This window comes from Ceratotherium simum, chromosome 14 (assembly GCF_057802395.1).
Source record: "Ceratotherium simum simum isolate JZ-2026a chromosome 14, ASM5780239v1, whole genome shotgun sequence".
Lineage (NCBI taxonomy): Eukaryota > Metazoa > Chordata > Mammalia > Perissodactyla > Rhinocerotidae > Ceratotherium > Ceratotherium simum.
The window spans coordinates 47,777,973-47,788,941 of NC_141913.1; the positions used below are offsets into that span (position 1 = coordinate 47,777,973).

At 38.0% G+C, this 10,969-nt stretch overlaps 1 protein-coding gene across 1 annotated transcript; it reads right to left on the minus strand.

Moving 5' to 3' along the window:
• Positions 1-9,767: 9,767 nt before the first annotated feature.
• On the minus strand, positions 9,768-10,766 carry MC4R (melanocortin 4 receptor). Its single transcript, XM_004422594.3, has one exon. It carries the CDS (start codon positions 10,764-10,766, stop codon positions 9,768-9,770), a length of 999 nt encoding a protein of 332 aa, XP_004422651.1.
• Between the last annotated feature and the right edge of the window lie 203 nt (positions 10,767-10,969).

The window sequence follows — 10,969 nt, forward strand, 5'->3', positions numbered from 1 at the left end:
TGTAAAAGTGAGGCCATGTTTACAATACAATGTATTATGTTACCAAATGTCTAAAGAAAAATGTAAGGATATAATGCAGAGCTAATTACCAAACTGTCAAAATGAATAAATCAAGCAAAAATAAGCATTCCCTAGGACTTAAGCTGAAGTGGTCTCTGTGCTAATAAAGGAGCAAGTAAGGTGAGTCAGCACTTATTAGGGCATAGTCATGGGTTGTTGACCCCTCTGCTCTCACCTTGGAGAAGAATTTCAATGAAAGGGCAGGTAAGCCAGGATCTTATCCAAGTACCACCCTCTGTCACACTTGGCCGCATTTGTGTGTGTGTGTGTGTGCTGACATACCCCTTGCTTTGTCTCATGCATTTCCAGCATTCGCACTGGCTAGCACTGATCCTCCCCTTCCTACTGCAGAAAGCACACAGCAGAAGATGGCTTCAGCATGCCTCTGCCAGGTCCTACAGTCTACTATCCCTGGCAGCTGGGACTCCAGCTCTCTTGTTTGATACGCACCCAGGCCATCTATGATTGGATGGACCCTGCTGAGTGACAGAAGTGAAGTCTGCTCCAGCAGTGAATGATAGAAAGACTACTCTGAAGGGGCTTCTCGCTCTGGACAGAAAAGGGTGAGTGTGCCTAGACCTTACTAATGTCACAGTCCCTGGGGGAGTGCTGAGCTGGTCATATGCCCTCTGGGGTGAGGGAAGTGTTGGCATTTCAAATTCATCTCCTGGTGATTAGGAAGGTACAGTTCCTAAGTAGAACTCATCATAGAGCTGTTTCTCAGCATAACTAGGAAAAAAATACCAATAGAAAAGGCAATCATTTATGGAAAATTATGGGAAATGATTTAGCTGCACTACTGAGAGTTTTCAGTACATATTCAGTATTTTCAACCTCTTAGTCTTTATTGGTTCTTTCCCTCTGCATATGATCTTCCTTAAAGTCAATCCATTTTGAGAAAATTATCCCTTAATACCACATGCCCCATTCTATTCAGTACAGCTTGTTAATAGGAGAGTCTGTACTCTGTATCTGCACTTGATCTCCCATTCTGCTTCTATGTCTCCATATGAGTCCCAGAGAATCTGGTATCTGCTTCAATATTTTACTGGAAATTGACTCTTCCTCTCATATTTCCTATTTTTTTATCATTTCATCAAAACTTCAGTCATCTTTGCACTTTCATTCTCAAATAAAATACAGTAAATTTCTAGTTGGAAAATTTTCTGAACATCTTTCAACTCTTTCTTTACTGAAATGATTGACAACTCATTCCTCAAAACTCACTCCTCCCTTGGCTTCAGTCATATTATGCTTTCTAGTTTTTCTTTTACCTCTGTGATCATGACTTCGTGGCCTATTCTTTGTTCACTATCTCCTTAAATACCACTATTAACAAAGCATCCAGTCTTAGCTTTTTTTCTTTATATTTTTGCATATTTCTTCCTTCATTCACTCATCAAATATCGATTGAGTTCTTCTTACAGACAAGCTCCATTCTAGGTGTTTGGAATCCATCCGTGAATGAAATAAAGTTCCCTGCTCTTCGAATTTTAGATCTAAGTGGGAGGAGACAGACAATGAATATTGTAGATTGTAAACTATATGATTTGTTAGAAGGTGTTATGGAAAAAAGAAGCGGTTGAGAGAGGTAAGGGGGTTGAGGAGTGTTGGGATGGTGTGGTGGGTGTGCAATTTTAGAATAGATTCTCAAGGAAAACTTTAATGGAAAGGAGATATTTGAGCAAAAACTTGAAGAAGGTGAGAGAGTTAGACTGTCAGTGATCAAGGTTAAAAATAAGATCTAACGTAAGGCTATTAGAGTTAACTAGGAGTGAGACGATAGCCCTTTGACCAAGGATGGTAGCAGTGAAGTCAGTGAGAAGACATAAGATAGTGGATATATTTTAACAATAAGGCCAACAATATATCCTGATGGATCCAAAATGAAGTGTGAGGCCAAGAGAAATGAGTAGTGACTCCAGAGAGTTTGGTCTGATCAACTGAAAGGATCTAGTTGCCATCATCTGATGTGGGACAGCAGTGAGAGGAGAAGTTTTGGGTGGAAAAACTAGGGGTTCAAAATAGACTTGTAAGTTTTTGATTTGCTGTAGACTGAATGTTTGTGTCCCCCTAAAATTCATATGTTGAAGCCCTAATGTGCTGGTATTTGGAGATGGGCTTTTGGGAGGTAACTAGGTCATGAGTAGAGCTCCCATGATGGGATTAGTGTCCTTATAAAAAGAGGAAGAGAGCTAGCTAGCCCTTTCTCTCTCTTCTATGTGATGATACAGCTAGAAAGCAGCCATCTGCAACTAGGAAGAGGGCTCTCACCAGGAACTGAACCGGGGGGCACCTTGATCTTGGCCTTCCCAGCCTCCAGAACTGTGAGAAATTAATGTTTGTCGTTTAAGCCACCCAGTCTGTAGTAATTTATCATAGTAAACTGAACTGACTAAGACAGAACTTCTTTTAGAAAGCCAAGCACAAGTGTTCATAAAATAGTCAAGTGATCTAAACTGAAGATATGCATTTCGAAGTCTTCAGAATAGTGATAGTATTTAATGCTTTGAGACAGGTTGAAGATCAAAGGAATGAGTATAGACAAAGAAGAGAACAGTACAAAGTCCTGAGCTATGGGGGATCCTGCTGTTAAGTGTTTGGGGGAGAAGGGGAGGCATCTGCAGGAATCTAAGAAGATACTTTTGAGGTAGGAGGAAAACCGAGGATTTTGGTGTCCTGCAAGCCAAATACAGCAAGGAAGAGAAAGTGACCAATAAGTTAAAGTTTGTGTTGGTCCAAATAAGATAAGAGCAAAACTGATTATTGGATTTAGTCATTGGAAGCATCTCGGTCTAGTTAGCAAGAGCAATTTTAGTGCAGAGATGGGGATGAAAGCATCACAGGCATCGGGTTAGGTGACAATGGGAGGAGGGAATTGCAGGCTATAAGACATGCTGAGGAATCACTTATATTCTTATCTTCCGCTGTCTCTGTACATGTTTATGACTACCAAACTTATATGTATAGCCCAGACTTCTCTGTGTCTGCTTTTTAAATAGTTTTCTCAAAAAAACCCACCAAAGCCTAATAAATCGACCGTGTTCTTGTTTTCCTATTTAGCCAAGAAGAATTATGAATACATAGGAATCAGTTTTCTTTCCATCCCGCTCCCTTGTGCATATAAAAAGGCACAGACATTTGAGTCAGGCTTCATGCACCTGATCTTAATTCAAAATCTCACTGATTTCATTTGATTTTGGAGTGAAAGCGCACTGTGACTGAAGTTTTGAGTTTCTGTTACAAGGAGCATGATGAAATGATGAAAACATGAAGAGAATAAAAACAAAGAGTCAGATTTGTGTCAAGGAACACTTCTGTTTTAGCCACGTTAAGTTTTAGGTGAAAATAAGACATTGATGTGAAAAGGTAGAGATGTGATGTCTTAGAGAGGAAGACTAGAGGTAGGCCAGAAGTGAAAATGTGTAGATTTTCTTTCCAGTATTGATAGTAAGCAGCTAATAGCTACATAACTAATAGGTAACAATTATATCTGCAGCACAATTTTCAACATTATGTAAATCATCCTATGTAAACAAAATCACAAAAAGAATTACCCTAAAACCTTCTTGCTTTCTTCCTGAATGAAAGAACTCAGTAAAAATATGAATATTACATGTTATTTAAAATGAAATCTCCAGGATATTGTGAGATTTATATAAAATCTGCATACATTGCTTTTAATGGGGCCATTTTGAGATTTCAATATTATGAATGAAATACATTTGAAATCAAGGAGTTAAACTTTTTGCAAATAAAATTTTAGCATAAGTTTCTTTCCCTCAAATGGAATTATGACCAAATTTATTGTTATATTTCCACTTTTTAATTATATTCAGTGGTGATTTTAATTTAACAGTGAAATTTCTCACACTTTTAGAATGTTAGGTTTAGAAATCAAACCATAATAGTTTCATTTGCAGCTGAGCCCCATACAAAACCTCATTGAATAGTTCACTGATTGAGTTGCTGAAATTTTCCACTTGGCTCTGTTTGTGGGGCCTCCAGGTGTCTCTTGGCAGTGAAAACACTTTTAATAATTGTAAACTGGGATTATTAATTTCATTAACCCAGGGCCAAATTCAGCCATTACTATCATGGATCAAAGCTCTTCTTCTTTTTTTCCCCCAAAGTGGCAGCATTAAATTGTGCTAGGAATCCTTTATTTGTTATATGCAAATGTAGCTTTGCATGTTCCCTCTCACTAAGCACATTACAAAATAAATGCAGTGTATTCATTTAATTTTCAAGTAATATTGAATTCAGACAAAAGAGTATATATCATAAGTTTCTAAGATGTGAAGTATATTAAAGAATACATTAAACCCATTATTCAACACAAGAATTAGAACATTGCTGAAGCCATTGAAACAGTTTATGTCTTCCTACCCAATTTCACTCACTTCCTCCCCTGAATGCTTTTGTAATGTTCAAAATTTCTTTGTATTTAAAATAGTGAACATAAGAATTTATTTTTACTTGCTTCACTTGTTAGAAATAAATATTGAAAACAGATTTGAAAGGATTTATCTTTCTCTACGAGGGAAGTGAGGCTATTCAAGGCCCTATTACCATTTAATCTCTTCCAGGGTCTAAACTCTGATAACCTTTTGAGAACAATTTTTGTTTTTTGGTGAGGAAGATTGGCACTGAGCTAACATCTGTGCCCATCTTCCTCTATTTTGTATATGAGATGCTGCCACAGCATGGCTTGATGAGCGGTGCATAGGTCCACGCCTGGGATCTGAACCTGCGAACCCCGGGCCACTAAACTGGAGTGCGGGAACTTAACCACTACACCACCGAGTCGGCCCCTGCCTTTTGAGTACAATTTGATCATTATAATAATAGATACCTCTGTTGACAAGCACTATACTAGACCCTTTAAATTGATTAATTTTACATTATGTAATATTTATCATTAATCATGTGATGAGATGATGAATGTTATTATCTTCATTTAAAGGTTAGACTATAGATGGTTAGGAAAGTTAAGTAACTTGCCCTAAATTCTAGAGCTGGTAAATAGTAGATTTGGGATTTGAACTCAATATTCCCTTAGTCCAAACCTATGCTCTTTCTACTGTCATGCACATAGCTTTGATCAATATGCGATGGACTCATAACTGAGTGTCAAGATGTGACTATAAATTCATTATTTATGGTCTTTTTCAAGGGTTTACATTTAACATTAGCGACTTCAGCTTAGATACTTTTTTTTTTTTTTATTTTGTGAGGAAGATCAGCCCTGAGCTAACATCCATGCTAATCCTCCTCCTTTTAGCTGAGGAAGACCGGGTCTGAGCTAACATCTATTGCCAATCCTCCTCCTTTTTTTCCCCAAAGCCCCAGTAGATAGTAGTATGTCATAGTCGTACATCCTTCTAGTTGCTGTATGCGGGACGCGGCCTCAGCATGGCCGGAGAAGCGGTGCATCGATGCGCGCCTGGGATCTGAACTGGGGCCACCAGCAGCGAAGTGCGCGCACCCAACTGCTAAGCCACAGGGCCGGCACTAGATAATGTTTTATTTTCGTACTAACACTTAAATTTATGGCATAAAGTTTAATGAGTATCAATTAATTTCTGAGGAAATGGGCTAATTGGTTATTTCATGTTTGGCACATTATCTAGTTAGCTTTTTGTAGTATTGAATGTGGCACAACAAATTTTAAAACAATCAGCATTGTTGGTGATTGCAAATTATCCTTTTAGAATACAGATATGCCTGTATATCCACTATGTTCAAATATATCCAATTATATAAAAAAAAATCAGTCAAATTCAAGGAAATTATTAAATGTGATTTAACAAAAGATATATAATTAAGCCCAAGGCACAGATATGTTTATTAAGGATGTTGAGAGGCTGAAAAAGATAGCAAAACTAGTAAGTCTTCTTTCATGCACAAGTTTATTCACTTACTTTGTATTTTTAAACATAATAATAATTACCATTTTTGAGTGCCGATACATATTGGGCACCATTTTGTGGAAATTTCCATCCTTGAGCTTTTATTTTTTTAAGATTCCCATTAGACAGATATTATGTGCATTTAACGACGAGAAAACTAACTTCAACAAAATCTCATGGCTAAAAAGTGGTGTAACTAGAATTCAATCCTAGATCTCTATGGCTGGGAAAGCTGTACTTGTCTATAGAAGAAGGTTCTTGAAACTTGGTATGGGGAAGCCTGGATGAGGAGTCAGGAACTGAGTCTCAGGTTTTGATGTTGCCACTGATTATGCATGTGAATTAGGCAGTCTCTCTGAGTCTACCTACAGGACTGGATGAGATGATATCTAAGATCTGTTCTGATGCAAAACTAACTTCTTTTACATTTACTCTTTCTCCACAAATCATTGGTAATTTGGCAATTGCATTTCCATCAGCCACATTTCTTGTTTGTAATGTTTATGTATGCTTTTTAAAATTTAAAACATTAAAATATGTTCCTTGTAGTACATTTATATAATACAAACACCCTCAGTAAAGAAAGGAAACATGTCCCTTAATATTATCACCCAGGGGTGATGATACTGAGTGTTCATGTGTTACGGAAAGTAATATGTAGGAGATACATAAGTAGGTTGGTGATACTTTCTTTAGATAGTTGGTATTATACTAAACGTTTTGTTTTGTGTATTCCTTATAACATAAAACGGGTCGATGTAATTAAATAATCCTTTTAACATATAAATTTACATGTTAAATAATTCTTCAAAAAATTTTTTTAGTAATTCCAAAATATTTAGTTTGGGCAACAGAGACTTTTTGGAAGCAGGTGGGGGACACATGGGAATATTTGGACGCAGAGTCTAAGAGGGAGGCCAGCTGCTAAATGGGCAGAAGTCTTGCCCCTTGTTCATGTAAGTTATGGCAATTGCTATACGACTTTTTAAGTCAAAAACAAGTCTTAAAAATCACTCATTTTGCCAATAAAGAATCATTCCTAATATCTTATTTTCTTATTAATTGAACTTCGTGGTGAAAATTTCAATAAAAGTATATGATGCTGCTTACCAGTATACACTCCACATCTGGAATGTATACTTCTGACCAGCATAATTCAAATACTAACTAACCACCCTTAACAAAATATGAAAGAGTAGACGCATACCTCACTGTATTTATACTGAAGTTTTTAAAAGTTAATTCCCACTCCTTAGTATGAGCTGAAGACTTATGTCCACACGAAAATGTTTATAACAGCTTTATTCATAATTGCCCAAATTTGGAAGCAACCAAGATGTTCTTCAGTAGGTGAATGGATAAATAAACTGTGTTACATCGATACAATGGAATATTATTCAGCACTAAAAAGAAATGAGCTACCTAAGCCACGAAAAGACATGGAGAAATCTTAAATGCACATTACCAAGTGAAAGAAGGCAATCTGAGAAGGTTATATACTGTATGATACCAACTATGTGACATTCTGGAAAAGGCAAAACTGTGGAGAAGGTAAAAGGATAAGTGGTTGCCAGGTGTTAGAGGGAAGGGGGGATGAAAAAGCAGAATATAGAAGATTTTAAAGGCAGTGAAACTATTCTGTATGATACTATAAAGGTAGATTCATGTCATTATACACTGGTCAAAACACATAGAATGTACAATACCATGAGTGAACTCTGACGTAAACTATGGACTTTGGGTGACAATAATGTGTCCCTGTGGCAGAATTTTTTTTTTTTTACTGGAGAAAGAAGTAACATAATAGAGGAATGTTTGGAGAACAGGAAAAATGAGTAAGACACAGTCTTAGCACTTAGAGCAACTGAAGCCTAACGCTGTGCCCTGGGCATGTAGGAGAGGCTGGCGAGGCAGGGAAGGTTGATGACCAACACTCACCCTAACACGGTAAACTGCTCCAGGAGGAGGTGCAAACGTGAAGTTGAAAGAGCTGAATTTCCTTCCAGTGAGAGAAGTGGGCTGGTTCTAAATGGATAAAGCAGCATCTGAGATGACACTTGAGGGAGAAACAGAATAGACTGGAAGGACAGCCACCACAGAAGATGGGGCATACTTAAAGCTCTCTTTTCCGTGTCTCCAGTCCCTGAGATTTCTCACAATCACTACGTGCAAGAATGGACAGGAATAGTAGCAAAGACAAAAACACCAACTGTGTCCTGCTGCAGCTGCGGGCTCTGACTGTTATATTCGTCTATATTTAAATCCTCACACTCATTGTTGTATCAAAATAGAGGAATTGCAGTGAATCAAGCTTTAGCATCACCTTTCATTTGTAAACTTTAACGTCGCCATCAGACTTCAATGGGATGTTTCCACAAGAATGCTCAAAGTGTTTCCCAGGACTTCTTGTTAACATCTAACACATTTAGATTTGAGTGAAGAAGTACCTTCAGGTATTATTTCTGCCCATGAGCTTTTGAAGACACTATAAATTAAATCAAAGGCTAGTTTACTGGTAATCCTCAGCCTAATGTATTTTCTCTCTCTTAATTTTAAAGTACACACAAATTGGAAAGTACAGATTTTATTGCTCAGTGGCCAAATCTATGGGATTATTTTGGAGCAAAACAAATATTTACACTGTCCAAAATGTGGTTGTGGAAGGTTAATTTACGTCATGATGTCCTCTGGGGTTAAGTGCCTTCTTTCCTGCTTATAATGTCCCAGCATCAGAGGTTCCCTTACTTTAGATATTTACAAATATTACCTAAAAATACTTGTGCTATAGATTTGGTTTTTAAAGTTAAAATCCATGATAATGAATACTTAAACTCCAGTTCAAAAAATAAGCAATAAATAAACAGCAATCACTTCCATGTGAAAAGTCAAAGAGCTGATGACTAATCGTATAGTTCTCTAGAGATTGGAAGCTGAATCTCTCAGGGCAGCATCACCGTTTCTGGACATTTCAGCAGACGCTGGGTCCCTGGTTAAAGGGGCAGAAAGACCTTATTTTCTCTTCTTGTTAATGATGGTTGGAAATAGTTTGCTATCAGGAAGTTTAGCCTGACATGTTAACTTAGGTTTTCCAGAGCACTTGAATCCCCATAGCTGCTATTTTGTCCTCCCAAACTGAATTGCTTGCATGGAATATCAGACTGTTTGCTTGGGCAAATTAATGTCTGTCTTTGAGAAACACATACAGTTTTCTGACTCAAAATCTCACTTTTTTTTTCAGTAGCTCCTTTTCTCTCAATAGGAGCTTCATTTCTACCTCTATATAGGGAGAATGAACAAGTTTTATTAAATTACTTGAAATTTCAGCTGATTTTCTTAATGATTAAACATCTATTCTTCAATATTTCCCCCTTAAATGCTAGAATCAAATCCTTAACTTTAATGTTGTATAGTGTAATGTAGGAAACCATTTATTAGAACATATTTAATGAGACTGTGATTTCCGTGTTCCTAAAACAAGCAAAGTGTCAAATCTTTATGAATAACAAGAAAGAGACATTGTTAAGCTTTTAATAAGGACCTTTTACTTTTTTGTAAATGCATAGTGCCTACAACCTATAAGATGGATTAACATTTTACAGCCAAAACGTAGCATGACATTAAAAATATACAGACTGGGCATTTTTCATATGAAAAATCATAAACTTAAATTTATACAATAGATGTTTTCAACCAGTGCCCTACACACAAGGAAAAACTTGCTGAAGCACACTGTTCAGGTTGTATAAGAACGAAAGAGTCTCTTATGCATGTTTTTAGCATCTCCTCTGTCCCCATTTAGTATCTGCTGGACAAATCACAAAGGCCTCCTAGAGGGTAGCAACAGATGATCTCTTTGAAGGTTTTCCTGAGTTCTTGGCTCCGGAGTGCGTATATCAGAGGATCAATGATGGAGTTACACATGATCAGTATGAGATACAAGTTAAAGTGAGACATGAAGCACACACAGTATGGATTCTGGGGACAAGAGATGTAGAATATTAAGTGGAGGAAGAATGGGGCCCAGCAGACCACAAAGACTCCAATCAATATGGTCAAGGTTATCGCCCCCTTCATGTTGGCACCTTGGCGGATGGTGCCTGTGCCTGGGAGGACAGCGATCCTCTTAATGTGAAGTCTGGCCATGAGGAACATGTGGACATAGAGAGAAGCCATGAGAGCCAGCATGGTGAAGAACATGGTGATGAGGCAGATGATAACAGCACTGCTATCTGAGTAAATGATGAACAAAATGCCCGAAACCGTGCAAGCCGCCCAGATACAACTTATGATGATCCCAACCCGCTTAACAGTCATAATGTTATGGTACTGGAGAGCATAAAAGATAGTAAAATACCTGTCCACTGCAATTGAAAGCAGGCTGCAAATTGATGCAAGCAAGGAGCTACAGATCACTGAGTCAATGACATTATCAATATTCACTGTGAAACTCTGTGCGTCCGTATCTGTACTGTTTAACAGGGTGATGACAATGGTTTCTGATCCGTTTGAAACGCTCACCAACATATCAGCCACAGCCAGGCTACAGATGAAAAAGTACATGGGCGAATGCAGATTCTTGTTCTTGGCTATTGCCACAATCACCAGAATATTCTCCAACAAGCTGATGACACCCAGAGTCACAAACACCTCAGGAGAGACAAAAAGTTGCTCGTAGCACCCTCCGTCAGAGTAGCCTTTTCCAAGGGGCTCGCTGGCATTGCTGTGCAGTCCGTAGGTGCTGCGGTTCCAGAAGTGGAGAGAAGTGTGCATTCCATGGCGATGAGTAGAGTTCATCCTGTGCCAAGTGGATTCAAATCCCCTCTGAATTGATTCAACCTCCTGGGTCAGGTAGCCACAGTGATTTTCTCCACGTCTTTATCTGGCTGAAAGTTATGAGGCTAAGATTGGCATGCCTGTGGTGAGTAAATGTCACATGCTGAGAAGCTTGAAATGGAGTTCTTAGTCTCTTTCAGGTATTGCTCTGATCACCACTACTT